This window comes from Balaenoptera musculus, chromosome 6, assembly GCF_009873245.2.
Source record: "Balaenoptera musculus isolate JJ_BM4_2016_0621 chromosome 6, mBalMus1.pri.v3, whole genome shotgun sequence".
In the NCBI taxonomy this organism is placed as follows: domain Eukaryota; kingdom Metazoa; phylum Chordata; class Mammalia; order Artiodactyla; family Balaenopteridae; genus Balaenoptera; species Balaenoptera musculus.
The window spans coordinates 67,191,551-67,208,518 of NC_045790.1; the positions used below are offsets into that span (position 1 = coordinate 67,191,551).

Below are 16,968 nucleotides of genomic sequence, written 5' to 3' on the forward strand. Positions count from 1 at the left end.
AAACAAGATCGTTTTCAGTTGCTGATCTTTTCATTTAAAATGCATTTCCAGTATCCTGCCTTTGTGCTCTCCTCATAATTGTTGGTTTTGATATCATATTTGTATGCAGATGATTTCCTACCTTTACTGTATGTTTGCCTTTACCAGTGAGCTTTTCCATTCATAATTTTCTTGTTTCTAGTTGTGGCCTTTTCTTTTCCACCTAGAGAAGTTCCTTTAGCATTTGTTGCAAAGCTGGTCTGGTGGTGCTGAATTCTCTTAGCTTTTTCTTGTCTGTAAAGTTTTTGATTTCTCCATCGAATCTGAATGAGAGCCTTGCTGGGTAGAGTATCCTTGGTTGTAGGTTCTTCCTTTTCATCACTTTAAATATATTGTGCTACTCCCTTCTGGCCTGCAGAATTTCTGCTGAGAAGTTAGCTGATAACCTTATGGGAGTTCCCTTGTACATTATTTGTTACTTTTCCCTTATTGCTTTTAATATTTTTTCTTTGTCTTTAATTTTTGTCATTTTGATACCATGTATCTTGGCATGTTTATCCTGCCTGGGACTCTGTGCTTCCTGGACTTGGGTGACTGTTTCCTTTCACATATTAGGGAAGTTTTCAGCCATTATCTCTTCTAATATTTTCTCAGGTCCTTTCCATCTCTTGTCTCCCTCTGGGACCCCTGTAATGTGACTGTTGGTGCGTTTAATATTGCCCCAGAGGTCTCGTAGACTGTCCTCATTTCTTTTCATTCTTTTTTCTTTATTCTGTTCCACAGCAGTGATTTCCACCATTCTGTCTTCCAGCTCACTTATCAGTTCTACCACAGTTACTCTATTGATTCCTTCTAGTGTATTTTTCATTTCAGTTATTGTATTGTTCATCTCTGTTTGTTGTTTAGTTCTTCTAGGTCTTTGTTAAACATTTCTTGTGTCTTCTCGATCTGTGCCTCCATTCTTCTTCCAGGATCTTGTGTCGTCTTTATTGTCATTACTCTGAATTCTTTTTCAGGTAGATTGCCTATCTCCACTTTACTTAGTTGTTCTTCTGGGGTTTTATCTTGTTCCTTCATCTGAGACATATTCCTCTGCTGTCTCATTTTGTCTAACTTTCTGTGATTACAGTTTCCATTCTGCAGGCTGCAGGATTATAGTTCTTCTTGCTTCTGCTGTCTGCCCTCTGGTGGATGAGGCTGTCTAAGAGGCTTGTGCAGGCTTCCTGGTGGGAGGGACTGGTACCTGCCCACTGGTGGGTAGAGCTGGGTCTTGCCCCTCTGGTGGGCAGGGCTGTGTCAAGGGGTGTGTTTATCGGGCAGCTGTTTACTCAGGAAGGCTTTAAGCAGCTGGTCTGCTGATGGGTGGGGCTGTGTTCCCACCCTGTTGTTTGTTTGGCCTGAGGCATCCCAGCACTGGAGCCTACAGGCTGTTGGGTGGCGCCAGGTCTTGGTGAGAAAATGGCAGCCTCCAAGAGGGCTCATGCCAATGGGTACTCCCCATAACTACCATCACCAGTGTCCTCGTCAACACGATGAGCCACAGACACCCCCCCACCTCCACAGGAGACCCTCCAATACTAGCAGGTAAGTTTCTTATGAGGTCACTGCTTTTTTACCTGGGTCCTGGTGCACGCAAGGCCCTGTGTGTGCCCTCCAAGAATGGAGTTTGTTTCCCCCAGTGCTGTGGAATTCCTGCAATCAAACCCCGCTGGCCTTCAAAGCCACATTCTCTGGGGGTTCCTCCTCCTGTTGCCAGACCCCCAGGCTGGGGAGTCTGACGTGGGGCTCAGAACTTTCACTCCTGTGGGAGAACTTCTGTGGTATAATTATTTTCCAGTTTGTGGGTCGCCCACCCAGCATGTATGGGATTTGATTTTATTGCCATTGCACTGCTCCTACCATCTTGTTGTGGCTCTTCTTTGTCTTTGCATACAGGGTATCTTTTTTGGTAGGTAGCAGCATTTTTTTGTCAGAGGTAGTTCAGCAGTTAGTTGTGATTTTGGTATTTCCGTAAGAGGGGGTGAGCTCACATCCTTCTACTCCTCTGTCTTGTCTCCTCCTGCTTTATTATTTCTCCATAGCAAAGTACAGGTGGTTTTGCTATAACCAATATATAATTCCTAAAAATTACTGTACTATGCAAAATTGTACAATAAAAACCCACAGGGGCTCTGGTGGTAGGGGGAAGCACAGTTTTACATATGTTAAATTATTAAGAAATATGCAGATACAATAAATGTGCTTTTTCATTTTTATTTGTTTATTGAAGTATGGTTGACTTATAAGTTTCAGGTGTACAGATAGTAATTCAATGTTTTTATGGATTACACACTGTACAAAATTAGTATAAAATATTGACTATATTCCCTGTACTGTACGTTACAACCCTGTGCCTTATTGAAAGACCTGAAGTTGGCTTGTGGAAGTAGGCATTGGAAGGGTTCCGTATGTGAATTGTGTAGTAGGTAAAACAATTATAAAGCACTTATCTAAAATTGGATGGAAAGTTATAACACCAGATGTGGTTGAGGGGTGGCTCATAATATGTAGTGAACTCAGGTAGCTGGTAGATGTTTGAGAGAGATGTATGTGTGTCTGTGTATTTGTGCACAAATTATGTCTATTCCTACACAGCTCCATTCAGTTGGGTGCAATGTTTTTGGCATTCACCTAGAGAAAACCTTATATTTGTTATGGATGTAATTGTACGTAAGCAAATGTGAGAGTCACATAATGTTTAAATTGTCCCCTAATATATAAATTGCTTGGAATAAATTTGTCCTCAAAACAAGCATTACAGTAAAACTATTTTTCTGTTTGTAATTATGTGTGAGGAAATACTTTGAGCCTTTAAAAATATCCTGTTGCTCATGTAACTGCCTAGTAGGTTTAAGAACCATTAATGATTCTCATCATTCTTTCTATATTTATTAGTTGGTATTCTGTAAGGAAGAGCCCTTTCTTCTCCATTTATTTACTCATTTATTATATCATATAAAATTCATAGAATTTTGTTTTATGGATTTTAATCCATTACTATCATTATTTATTTTAATGCTCAAATTGTCCCACATTTGGCCAGTGAGACCTTCAGCTTGACCGCTGTATGTTATTTTGCCAACATATTTTGAGCACTGCTTACTTTTGGGGAGAGCAAGGTGTTGACTTATACCTTTACCTTGCTGTGTCTGGGCCTTACAATCAGGCTTTTCCCCAAAGAACCCTAGTTTTTAGAAACCAAGATCTGTGTGCTAGATGTGTGCATTGCTGCTAGTGTCTCATTGCTTCTTAGCCCTTGCATGCAAACCCTTGTATCTATATTTATTTCTGTATTTATCTGGAGAACAAGAGTGCATAAGGGCACCATGAATTCACACTGATGCTTCCAATTACAGTCGAACACAACAGGGTACCTTCTACTCTTTCTCCTTTGCATATCTGTAATTTCCTACTGTAGCAGTGAAAAACACCTCCTTCTCCCCCTTGTCATCAATTTATTTACTAATTTGTTCAAGTGTAGAATGCTGTGAAAGTAGTCACAGCATTCTAGGCTGTGAAAGTAGTTTCAACATTGCTAATCTGTGCCACCATGAAATTCCTCCATTCCGCCATCCCATCTTGTCTCTCAGCAGTGTTTTATTTTTTCTGTGTTTATGTCTTGCACATCTTTTGTTAAATGTGTTCCTAAGTATTTTATGGATTTTTAACACTCTTAGAAATGGATTTCTCAAATTCATTTTTCAGTTGTTAACTGCTAGTACATGGATATAATTTGATTTTTTTTCATTTGATCTGTATCTTGTGACACTATTGAATTCACTTCTTGAATTCTAGTAGTTGCTTTATAGATTCCACAGGACTTTCTGTGTAGAAAATCATACCCTTGCAAATAGATCTTTTTACCTGTTCCTTTTTAATCTTTTACCTCTTTATTACGCTTCACTACATTGTCTAGTACCTCTAGGACAATGTTGAAAAGAAGTGCTGTGATTTGATACCCCTGCTTGTTCCCAGGCTTAGGGGGAAGGCACTCAATATTCCACAATTAAGTATTATGTCTGCTGTATACTTATCATAGATGCCCTTTACCAGGTGGAGGAAATTTCTTTCTATTCCTAGTTTGCTGAAAATCATATGGCTTTTGTACTTTATTCTGATAATACAATAACTTGGATTGATGTAGCATTCAAAATCAACCAATCTCACATTCCTGGGATAAATTCTACTTGGTCGTGTATATTGCTGGATTCTGTTTACTAATATTTTGTTAAGGATTTTTGTATATGTGTTCATGAGGGATATTGTAATACTTTTGTCAGGATTATACTGGAATCATAAAATGACTTGGGAAATGTCCCTTCCTTCTTGTTCTGAAAAGGGTTTTTGGTATTACTGCTTCCTTATCTGTTTGATAGAATTTATCAGTGGAAATAATAGAAGAAATGTACTCTTAGTGAAAACACATAGCTACAATATCATCACACTAAAAAATTTTCTTATAAGTACCATTAAATAGCTAGTCAGTGTTCAAATTTCTGATCATCCCATGAATGCCAGTAAGAATACCATAACTATAAAAATCATTTTGATTGATAGTATATGGTAATTAAAGTAATATTTTCTTTTCCTTATATTAAGGTTCATGACCATAAAAAATTAAGAGTGAATGCTGTTATTGCTCCTAAGAGTTCATATGCAGACAAAGCACCTTCAAGACCATTGAATGAACTCAAGTAAGTCTTGAAAATATTATTAGAACTAAGCTGTTACTTTGAATATTGAATAATCATTTCTCTCAAATATATTTTAATTATTTCTTTGTCACATAAGTATGTTTCTTATAGGCTGTATTATTCCTTTTTAGGATCTCTACTTAAGTCTAAAATAAGGAAAAATCTAGGCCCAGGAACAGACCATGGTATCAGTTAGTATATGATGGTGATTTTTTAAATCAGTGGAATAATACTGGACTACTTAGTAAAAGTTACTAAAATAGTTGGTTAGTTATTGGGAAAATAAAAGGGTAAATCATCACTTCATAATATAAAAATAATTTCCAGAAGGATCAAATGGAAAAACTGCAATTATAAAACAGCTATAAGTAAATAAAGTCTTAATTCTGTATAAAAGCAATGGTAGAAACAACAAAAGAAGAGATTAATAGTTCATAATTATAAATATTAAATTTTTCTGACAAGGAAATAAATCTGAATATTAATCACTTAATATTAAGTGACTAAACTATACAAAGAAAATACTTTCTGTACCATCGTTAATTTATATTTTATTTATTGTTTAGTCACCACATGTCAACTAGGAGATTTTTTTTTTAATGATATTTTAAGAAGAAAAACCTAATAGTTGCTTTTCCTTTCAGACAATATGGATTTTTCTCTTATTTGCGAGAGTTATTTGATGCACCTGATCCTGTCATGAGTTACCTTTGCTGCCAGTATCACATTCATGAAGTTCCTGTAGGAACTGAAAGAACCAGAGAAAGAATTGAACGGGTAAGAAAGTACTGAATCAGTACCAAAAATGTAGTTAAAACTTCTTAGCTTAAAGTCAAGGAAAACTTGTAATTTAAAGAAACATGTCATTGTTTTTAACCATACAGAAATTATCTTGGTATTTTCCATTTTTATTATGACATAGGACGGTGAATGTTGACTAATACTTTACGACAGGAGTGGTGTGGAGTTACCTAGAGCAGGGGTCCCCAACCCCCAGGCTGACCACACAGCAGGAGGTGAGCAGTGGGCAACTGAGCGAAGCTTCATCTGCTGCTCCCCATTTCTCCCCATCTCTTGCATTACTGCCTGAACCATCCCCCCAACCCACCCAACCCGGGTCTGTGAAAAATTGTCTTCCACGAAACTGGTCCCTGGTGCCAAAAAGGTTGGGGACCGCTGACCTAGAGTAAATAAATAACTTAATACCTGTAGGGTAGTTAAGTTAAAACCTGAAGAGACACCTGGCTCTCTTACGTGATTCTGCCTTGCTTGACAAACATTTGTTCAAACATTAATGGTTTAATCATTTAAATTCCTGTATTCTATTTTTCAGACAAATTATACTTTAGGCTGGTAGGCTAGGATATGGAACTGCTTTGGTAAGCCCTCCCCTTAAAGTTTCCATTTAAGATTATCTCATGTGAATGACCACCCTTAATAGGATTTCATTTTCCTGTCTAGTACAGCTACATAAACTCTTAAGTTCCTATATTCTGCTAATGCTGCTTGGAGTTTTCTTCTCCTTACAAGTAATCTCTAAGACTCCAAACCACCTTCATTGCTTTTATCAAAGGGAGAAACAGGGAAGAAGTCTCTTCTAGAACAGATTTTTCCATAATACCAAGTTGCCATATTAATACTGCTTGTAGGACCCAATTACAGACCTAAGTGCTATTTATAATAGTGAATTTATTAGAGAATGTGTTTTACATTTTTTAACAAGCATTCTACAAGTATCCCTAGGATATTCATTTGTAATTTCGGGGCCTCTATATACCTCATTAACAGAAGATAGAAATGCGGGCTCATTACTAACCCATTTTGCACAGACAAGCAAATTATTAATTATGGTAAGTTGCCTGTGTCTTTGATTAAAAATTGTATTATGGTGACCATTTGGGGAAAGCAAAACTACAACTCTCCATGTGGGTGTACCTCTCTCTTCGGTCTTCATAGATGGGGTTTAAAAAAAGAGGACAAGACTATATACATAGACCAATCCAATTTCTGTCATAACTTCAGGGGTAGGTAGGGCGCTATCTCTGAAGGCTAGGAGAGTAGGCATTCTTTACTATTGCAGAAAGACTATAGAAAATTTGGTAAGGACTTTCATAGCTTTACTTTGGGGCAGAAAGGAACAGTACTGCACTTGGAAAATCCTTTCACTTTTTGAACAGTGCTTCAAGTTGAATTATTTTTATGTACTTTACTTTTTAACATTTTGGTTGAGTCATCTAGAGAGCTTTAACTCTACTGTCTGTACTAGAAAAATAACATTGTATAGAGTAAAACAAAGTCAGACACCTAATAAAGCCCTTGACATTGTCTTAGCCATCTTTCAGAAGATACAAACCTTCATTGAGGAAATTCACTGTCTTAATGTTTCATGTCTACCTAATGACAATAATGGCTATATTTCTTCCTTAGAATAAAAATAACATTCTTTAGTGTAAGTTTTGCTTTATTATCAAGTCCTGACATTTTGGATTCTGTAAATGATTATACTCTATTTATGCAGTTGTTCTCATTAATTTCCAAGACTGGTCTCTTTGGTTAAATTGTCTGCTGACTTCCTTAGCTTAACAATGTTCTTTTTTCTGAGAGCACTCCCACCATCTCTGTCAGTTTCAGTGTGCTTAAAACTTATTTTCATGAAACGTGGGTAGGCTAACCTCATCTAGGCTTTCCCTTCATTTCAAATTATTCAGCATTTGTGGATGCCAGTTTATACCCTATTAAACTAAGTATGCTTAAATATGTCTTATCTCGTCACTTAAACTTCTAGAGAGAAACAAGCCACAAGAATACTGGTAATAAACCTTTAGAGACTGGAAAAAACTACAACAGCCTATTCTTTATAAATAACAGTAACAAATCCAATGTTAGGGTGTTTAGAATGTGCATTAGTTTATGAAACTCCTTAAATAAATTCTTGAGAGAAGAGATCTCCAAAAAATGCGAAAAGAAGTCTTTGAAGTCCTTGAAAAGTGTGTGCATTCAGTATTCCCCAAATATACAGGAATTAAATATAAGATTATGTATCTTTGAACAATATAACTGAGGGGAGGGGAGAGTAAATGTGTTAGTTGAGATAACACAGTTCAATCTACTGGGAAGCTGACTCCTGGTATCTCTTCTGTAGATAAAACAAAGTCCCAAAAGTACACTTACTTGGGAGAGATTGTATAGTGAAGTAGAAGTATAGCCAACTTTGGTTGTTGTTTTGGTTTTCTCCCAGTTCTCTCTTCCTTAGTGTTGTTTTCCAAAATAATAACCTGAATTTTATCACTCACCTTTTTAGAGATGTTGGGTACATTTTTAAAAAAATAAATGAAAGGATATCTAGTATATTTTGATCTTCTAAAGTTCATGAGATCTGTATTTTTAATTCTTTAGTCCTTTTAAAAATATATCATAATTATTCTTAGATGTGCACTGAATGCTTATTTTACATTATAGGTAATACAAGAAACCCGATTAAAACAAATTTATACAGCAGAAGAAAAGTTTGTGGTGAAAACTTCTTTTTATTCAAACAAAGTTATTTCTAGTAACACATCCCTAAAGGTAGCCCAGTTTCTCACAGTCACTGTGGATCTAGAGCAAAGACGACACTTAGAAGAACAGCTAAAGGTTGGTCATTTAAAAAAAAATTTTTTTTTATTGAAGTACAGTTGATTTACAATGTTGCATTAGTTTCTGGGGTACAGCAAAGTGATTCATTATAGATATATACTTTTTCATATTCTTTTCCATTGTGGTTTATTACAAGATATTGAATATAGTTCCCTGTGCTATACAGTAGGACCTTGTTGTTTATACATTCTATATATAATAGTTTGCATCTGTTAATCCCAGACTCCCAATCCATCCATCCCCTGCCTCCCCCTTTCCCTTGGCAATCGCATATCTATTCTCTATGTCTGTGAGTGTGTTTTGTAAATAAATTTGTGTCATATTTTAGATTCCACATATAAGTGATATATGGTGTTTATCTTTCTCTTTCTGACTTACTTCACGTATAATCTCTAGGTCTATCCATGTTGCTGCAAATGGCATTATTTTGTTCTTTTTTATGGCTGAGTAGTATTCCATTGTATGTATGTACCACATCTTCCTTATCCATTCATCTGTTGATGGACATTTAGGTTGTTTCCATGTCTTGGCTATTGTAAATAGTGCTCCTATGAACATTGAGGTGCATGTATCTTTTCAAATTATAGTTTTGTCTGGATATATGCCCAGGAATGGGATTGCTGTATCATATGGTAACTCTATTTTTAGTTTTTTGAAGAACCTCCATACTGTTTTCCATGGTGGCTGCACCAAGTTACATTCCCACCAACAGTGTAGGAGGGTTCCCTTTTATCCACACCCTCTCCAGCATTTGTTATTTGTAGACTTTTTAATGATGACCATTCTGACTGGTATGTGGTGGTACCTTGTTGTGGTTTAAATTTGCAGTTCTCTAATAATTAGCAATGTTGACAATCTTTTCATGTGCCTATTGGCCATCTGTTTATCTTCTTTGGAGAATATCTATCTAGGTCTTCTGCCCATTTTTTGATTGGATTGTTTTTGAGTTATATGAGCTGTTTGTATATTTTGGAAATTAAGCCCTTGTCAGTTGCATCCTTTGCAGATATTTTCCCCTAGTCCGTAGGTTGTCTTTTCACTTTGTTTATGGTTTGTTTCCTTTCATGTGCGAAAGCTTGTAAGTTTAAGTCCCATTTGTTTATTTTTGCTTTTATTTCTTATTGCCTTGGGAGACTGACCTAAGAAAACATTGGTATGATTTATGTCGGGAGAATGTATGGTGTTATGTCTTATATTTAAGTTAAAGATTGGTTATTTCGATTTGAGTATTAATAAAGAATATTAACTGGAGTTATAATACTTTAGCCTGTTTTTTAAATATACTAACAATATTGCATATTCCATAGGAAATTAATAGAAAATTGCAAGCAGTAGAATCAGCGTTGACTGCCTTACGTGAGACAAACAAACATCTAGAGCACAAAGATAATGAACTTAGACAAAAGAAGAAGGAGCTTCTTGAAAGGAACACCAAGAAAAGACAACTGGAACAAAAAATTAGTTCCAAACTAGGAAGGTATCTTTCAGCCTGTTTTGGGGTAAGGGGGTTGGGTGGGTGGTACAAAAGCACTATAAGGATATTATTAGTTATACATTGTAATGATGACACAATTCCCACCAGCACTCTGTGTACAGTTTCTCTCTCAAACTTACACCCTCCTCCTACCCAAAACATGGGACAAAGGGAGGTGACTCTTAAGTGGTGTGAGTTTTTCTGTTCCCTGATCTGCTGTTCTCATCCCTGGACCCCTTTCTATTCTTAAAAATTATTGAGGACCTTGAGGAAGTTTTGTTTCTATGGATTATATCTATTGATATTTACCAAATTAGAAATTAAATAATTCATTAAAATGATAATAAAGTCATACATTAACATATTTATGAAACAGTTTTCCAAACAAAATACATTTAGCAAGAAGAATGACATTGTTTTTACATTTTTGTAAATCTCTTTAGATGAAGTCAGTTGTTTTTCATATGTGCTTCTGCATTCACTTGGTTGTGAGATGTTTTGGTTGAAGTATATGAAGAAAATCTGGCCTCACATAGATATGCAGCTGGAAAAGGGAGAAGTGCTTTAATAGACTTTTCAGTGTATGTATTCTTTAATGTTTTACATCAAAACTTGCCAAGGTGTGGTTTGTGAAAGTTTAATTGCAACATGGAATGTGAACTCATCAGTGAAGTTGTGCGCTCTTACATTACTTTAAGTGCATCATTCACCCATGAATGACTTTGTTACATTATGCTAGCTTACTGTGAGATCCCAGGCAATTGTTCTCAGAACTTATTGTTTTATTTTGAATTTAGATATTTTGTAGAAACTTGGAATATATAAGATGGGATAAAAGCTATTAGGGTGTTCAGTCTAGGGGAAAGGAACTGTGGCTTCCAGTTTCAAGGCTTTTCCCATGTCCTGTCAGTCATGACACAGCACAGACCTTTTTGTTGTGATTGTTCTTTTATGCTTCTTTGCTATAGAATAAAGATATAGATATTAATAACATAATAAATGACAGCTCATTGCCTTGAATAAGGTACAAGTTTACCTTGATCTAATATAATAGTGTTTCTAAACACATTCATAAATTAAATCATATTTAAAATGCTTTAAGAAAAAAAAAATTTTAAGCAAACAATTGCCCATTAACTTTTGTTTAAATAATGTACCTTGGTTGCTTAAAGCAAGATATAACTATTTAGTCTAACTGCCTAGAATTTTTTTCTACTTTAACTCTTCATTTCTATCTTCAGTCATCTACAAGACGTTTACTGTTGGACTGCTGTATTGAACTCATTGTCTAAAGCTAAACTTTCTCCTCATAAAGTAATGTTGATTTTTGTAGTGCAGTAACCTTTCATATCCATTGTCATCCTGCTGTCTCATACCTCCAGTTACTCACTTTGGAATACTGCAGTGGTGACATGGTTAGTGGTCTCTACTTGACCAGTCTCCTTCTCCATTCAGTGCATCCAGAATACTGTCATCCAGTTTATCTTCTTTTCATGTTCCTACCCCCTTCAAGAATATCTGTTATAGCGTCCTACCTTTACTACATGAAATTTAATTAAATACTGCTTTCCTTTAGATTGGCTTTCAAGTTTTTCAAAATCTTATTTCACTCCACCCATTCTATTTCCTCCCTGTCTTCCCCAGTCTCTTCATGTACCATTCAGTCCACTCTCTACAGCATCCACTGAACTTATTCATTCTTGTTTATTATTGCTTCCATCGTTTGTTCTTGATTTTTCCCTTGAGGCAACATGATGTAGTGGAAAGACCTGGACTTTGATGTCAAATGGAAAGACTTGGACTTTGATGTCAAACACATCTTACAACTTAGTAGCTGGGGTCTTAGGTAACAACTTCTGAGCCTTAGTTTCTTCATCTTAAAGAGCAAAGTATTAACTTTTAGGATTGTTGTATTTGCCTTTTCATTATATTTTTTTTACCTGTTAATCAGATCTCCACAGTTAAGCTCCGTAAGGGAAGGGACTATATTTATAAACAGTGTTTATCAGTTATGGGCCAGACACTATACTGTGTTGCATAATTTGCCTTTTTTTAGTATTCACCAGAGCCCTGCAGGAGAAGTACTATTATTATTTACAGTTTATAGATGAGGAAACTGAAGCTCAGAAGAGTAACTTGTTCAGTTATATTGCTCATTAGTGGCAAAGAGGAAATTTAAATCCATCTTTCTGATTCCAGATCCTATACCATTAGCCACTAGCATTACCTAGACTATGCTGGGCACACACTCTATCTCAAAAAATACTTTTCAATCTTGAGTGGTTGCATAAAACGATTGTTTAATATAGAAGCTAGCAGTTAACATCTGAGTAGCATTGCTAAGTAGCTCACCCGTAAAGCAGCAGGGGACCTAAGAATTTGGGCTCAATCCTTGTGTTTTCTCTGATTTCCACATCATTATGCATTTCATACAGTTTAAAGCTGATGGAACAGGATACTTGCAACCTTGAAGAGGAAGAGCGAAAAGCAAGTACCAAAATCAAAGAAATAAATGTTCAAAAAGCCAAACTTGTTACTGAATTAACAAACCTGATAAAGGTAAGCCATTTTCTTAATTTTAGTCATATTTTTTTTGTTGCAGGTCGACAGCAAAATCTTAGCAAGAGATTTTCAACAGTAATTTCAGCTCTCTGTTGTTTGACATTTCTCATTATAGATCAGTAAATTGGTTTAAAGCACTCATTAAGCTAAATTATTTTATTCCAGATGACTCAAATATACAAGAAAACTTTAAAATTCTCTTAGAATAATTATTTGAGAGAGGTATCAGTCACATTAGAAAAATGTTATTTTTTTCATGGTTTATAATTTTGTTTTTTAAAAGAAACTGTATTGTTTTTCTTAGTTGTAAAACAAACTCATAGGGGTTTTTATTCCTAGATTTGTACTTCTTTGCATATACAAAAAGTAGATTTAATCCTTCAAAATACTACAGTGATCTCCGAGAAGAACAAATTAGAATCAGATTATATGGCGGCTTCATCACAGCTACGTCTCACAGAGGTAAAACGTTTGCTTGTATTTTTTATTTTGGGGCTTCAGACCAGTTTGAAAATGTGTGTGTGTGTGTGTGGGGAGGTGTGTGTGTATGTATATACGTATATGTGTGTATATATATATATATATATATCATGCCTTGCAATATGCAGGTTTTTTATGCTCTTTAATTTACAAATTTAATGCATCCTGCTGATGAGGAAGCAATATTTTAAACCCTTTGTATGTATTCTGCATTTTATGTTATTTGATTGGGGGAGGGGTGGTAATAATCAAAAAAGAGAATTAGAGTCCCCGATTTAGTCACTTGAAAACCAAAGTCTCATGTCTGCTTTCTTAACCAATATAAATTATAGTTGTTACTGTTACCAAGCAGCAACTAGTAGCTTTTATTGCAGTTTGTATCCCATAAAGTAAACTGCAGATGAGTTCTAATCAACACTAAGAGTGGCCTTAGTGTGTAATCTTGGTGATTTAATCTTCTGTTAATATCTGTGAAACGATGATAAATATTGAAATAGTGGGGGGTCGGGGGTGATGTACTAAGTTAACATAAATTCCAAAGAAGAACTAGCAACAAAATGAGTTAGTATAACAGTGGCATAGTTTTTGAGTCTTCCAAATCCTTTCCCAAAAATAGAAGAGCAACTAGGATAACATAACAGTTAACAACCCATGGACAACATATACAACAAACCAAGCTTTAAGGTATCCCTATAGGTGTACTGCAGTATATTCTCACACTTAACCACCCAGGGTTAACATCAGGCTAGTTAAGGGCTTAGTCCCCAATAAAACTACCCTTACTTCAAATGCTAGCTGCAAGTTCAGAGGTCCCCAGGCCACTTGCACTTCTGACCAACTGACTACAAATTCAAGGGTTCTTATGACTCCCCCATGTTCTGTAATTAACTAGAATGACTCAGAACTGAAGAAAAGGCTGTATTTAACAATTACAGTTTTATTATAAACGATACAAATCCCTACTAGTCAAATGAAGAGACATGTAGGGTGAGGTCTGGGAGGGTCCTGAACACAGTTTCTGTACACTTTTCTGGTGAAATCAGGATGTGTCACCCTCCTAGCATCAGTGTGTTCACTAACCAAGAAGCTCTATGGAGCTTCAGTGTTCAGGATTTTTATTGGGGTTGCATTACCTAGGCATGATTGACTGGATCATTGGCTGTGTGGTTGAACTCAATCTCCAGCCCTCCTCCCTGGAATTCAAGAGATTGGGAGGACAATAATAAGACTCAAAGCCCCAGCCCTCTAGTCACATGATTTGTCTTTCTGGCATTGCCTTCCCCCATCCTGGGTCAGTCACTCCTTAGCGTAGTAAAGTCAGGTGTGATCCTAGTAGGGGCCCGTGAATAACAAAGACAGACACTCCTATCACTCAGACAATTCCTAGGGTTTTAGAGTCTTCCCCCCAAGAACCAGGGACAAACATCAGTCAAATTCTATATTTTACAACACCCATGAACTCCAAAATATAGGTGGGTAAGATCAAATCAGCAGCAGCATCAAGACTGGTATGGTATCCAAAAGTATGTGGTAAGAAGCAGAGGGAAGGCTCCAAGAATCCAAAAATCAAGTCACCAACAGGTACTCTTCTCTAAAGAAAAGAGGCCCCATTTGGTGTGGAAAGTTCAGCAGACCAATTTGAGAGCAGCTGAAACTGGGAGGTGACTGTAGACTCAAGAAAGGTCAGGTGGTGCTGGGGTGGTGGTTCAGGCCCTGTGAACTCTCAAATTAACCGAAACTGCTTTGCAGAACAAAGCTGCTTACTGAGGAGAACTAGAACTACAGGATAGACTAAGGAGATAGTAAGCATGTATCATGTGATTATAAGGCTGACACAGTAGCTAAAGGCACAACACTCTAAACATGGGAGAAGGGAGACAGTGTAAGTAAAATGGAATATATTTGCTGATTGTCCTATAGGTACTATCAGGAAATAAAAGGGGGTACTACTTCAGATTAGATGCTTTGGGAGAGGGAAATGAGGGAGAATTTCAATATTGTTTATAGTAGGAACCAGTATCTCAAAAAAGATATTAAGGCCATAAGGATATTGTATAAGATATTTTGCACATAATCTTTCAAATAAAAATAGCTTTCCTAAATGCCAAAAATAGACGAAAAAGGGAGAAGGGGACAGTATAAAACAGATTACATCACTGAAGATTAGATATTTAATTTAATTTATATACATATTAAGACAAAACAATGGCAGAACTTAGGCCAAACATCAATCAGTCATATCATTAAATATAAATGGAGACAATTTATCTTTTTAAAAAGTTTTTTGAAGTAAATTCCAATACTATGCATAATATGAGAGGTACATCTAGAAGAAAGAGATTCAAAAAGGTTTAAAATGAAAGGACAATGAGCACAAGGGATCTTTTGGGGTCAAAAAGACTCAAAATATTTATCAAAAATATATGATAAACCTATGAATTTCATAATTGATGCTTAAAATAATAATGGTCACCTTTGGAGGATATTAGGGAACAAGCTCATGATTTTGAAAAATGGCAAAGAAAGAATCTAGCATTTATGCTGGCTTTTTTATGTGAACTATTTAGGATAAACAAATGAGATGGGGAAGTTTTTCTTTACAGAAGTATTTCAGTTAATAAATGCAGAAGGAATTATACTGTTAGAATATCACCACCTTGTAGCTGCTAATGAATCAGTGGATCACATTAGCTGCTAACATTACAAAAAGATAGCCAGATATTTATTTATGTGTATCCTGATGGAAGGACATAACACAACACCACCTATGAACTAATCTTGTGAAAAAATCAAATTTCAATCTGATTAAGCCTCTAGAACAAGGTTTCTCAGTCTCAGCACTATGAATATTTTGAACTGGATAATTCTTTTTGTGGGGGGCTGTCTTTACCAGCATCCCTGGCCTCTATTTGCTAGATGCCAGTAGTACACTGTTCCCTCAGCTGTGACAACCAAAAATATTTCCAGACACTGCCCTGGGGAGCAGAATTGCCCCCATTTCAGAACCATTGCTCTAAAACTACCAGTTTACAGGAAATACAGGGGAACAAAAAATATGCTAAATGACTCCACAGGAATACAGTAAGCAAAATGTAGAACGTAAGGGACTGTATAGGGACAAATCATTTACTTTAGCACTGTCCAATAGGAATATAGTGCAAGCTGTATGTCATTATAAAGTCTCTGGTGACCAAATTTTAAAAAGTAAAAAGAAATAGGTAAAATTATCTATCCATTTAATAGTGTATTTAACTCAATAAATTAAAATGTTATTTCAACATGTAATCAGTATTGGAAAATTATTTATTGAGATATTTTACAATTTTATAATAAGCCTTCAAAATACTGTAATAAATACTTACAACACATGTGAATTCAGATGATAAATTTCCATCAGAAATATTAGATTTTATAAAAACTTAAGAGTTGCAAAAGTAAATTCATATACTCAGATTATTCTAAACATTTTCCGGTGGCTAAAGTGAATATTGATTTTAAATTTTAAATTATTTTAAATTAAAAATTTAGTTCCTCAGAACTCTAGTCACATATGACTTGTGCCTTACTTTATTGGGCAGTGCAGTACTGTATAACTAAGATAAAAAGGGGAGAGGAAATGTATAAGCTAAAAGGGACTTAAAAAACGTACTAACCAAATACTATGTGTGGACATTATTTTGATCCTGATTTGAACAAAGCAACTACTTAAAAAAGTTCTAAGAAATGGAATTTTGAATATTGACTCAATATTTGATAATATTAGAGTTTACTGATAGTATTTTTTAAGTTTGATAATGTGGTTATGAATTTATCTTTTAGAAATACATTGCTGTAATATTTACAAAGAAACTAATGTTTGGAATTGCTTCAAAATAATCCAGGGAGGGGGCCGTGTGGGGAGGGAGTGTAGATGAAACTATGATGGTCATGAGTTGAGAATTTTTGAAGAAGCTGGATGGTAGATACATAAAGGTTTATTATACTGTTCTCTCTCCTGTTTCATATATTTCTACAGTTCCCATAATAAAAAGTAAATGTTTCCATTCTTGGCCATCATGAAACAGGGGCTCAGTTTACGCTCTTATTTTAAACCACTACAAGATG

At 35.6% G+C, this 16,968-nt stretch overlaps 2 protein-coding genes across 4 annotated transcripts in view; one reads left to right on the forward strand and one right to left on the reverse strand.

Moving 5' to 3' along the window:
- Positions 1-16,968, forward strand: part of SMC5 (structural maintenance of chromosomes 5) — a 104,319-nt gene that overhangs the window by 68,772 nt on the left and 18,579 nt on the right. For all 3 annotated transcript variants that reach the window (XR_005020235.1, XM_036854757.1, XM_036854758.1), the window contains exons 12-17: positions 4,618-4,712; positions 5,357-5,489; positions 8,172-8,345; positions 9,656-9,825; positions 12,258-12,381; positions 12,724-12,846. Coding sequence is in view for 2 of the 3 variants with exons in the window: in XM_036854757.1 (XP_036710652.1) it covers positions 4,618-4,712; positions 5,357-5,489; positions 8,172-8,345; positions 9,656-9,825; positions 12,258-12,381; positions 12,724-12,846 (819 nt within the window). In the remaining variant the exon portion in view is untranslated. The remainder of the gene's footprint in view (positions 1-4,617; positions 4,713-5,356; positions 5,490-8,171; positions 8,346-9,655; positions 9,826-12,257; positions 12,382-12,723; positions 12,847-16,968) is intronic.
- Positions 10,184-16,968, reverse strand: part of KLF9 (Kruppel like factor 9) — a 100,440-nt gene continuing 93,655 nt past the window's right edge. The window contains exons 5-6 of the mRNA XM_036854761.1: positions 12,175-12,288; positions 10,184-10,784 (exon numbers count right to left, since the gene is read on the reverse strand). The gene's annotated coding sequence lies outside the window, so the exon portion shown is untranslated. The remainder of the gene's footprint in view (positions 10,785-12,174; positions 12,289-16,968) is intronic.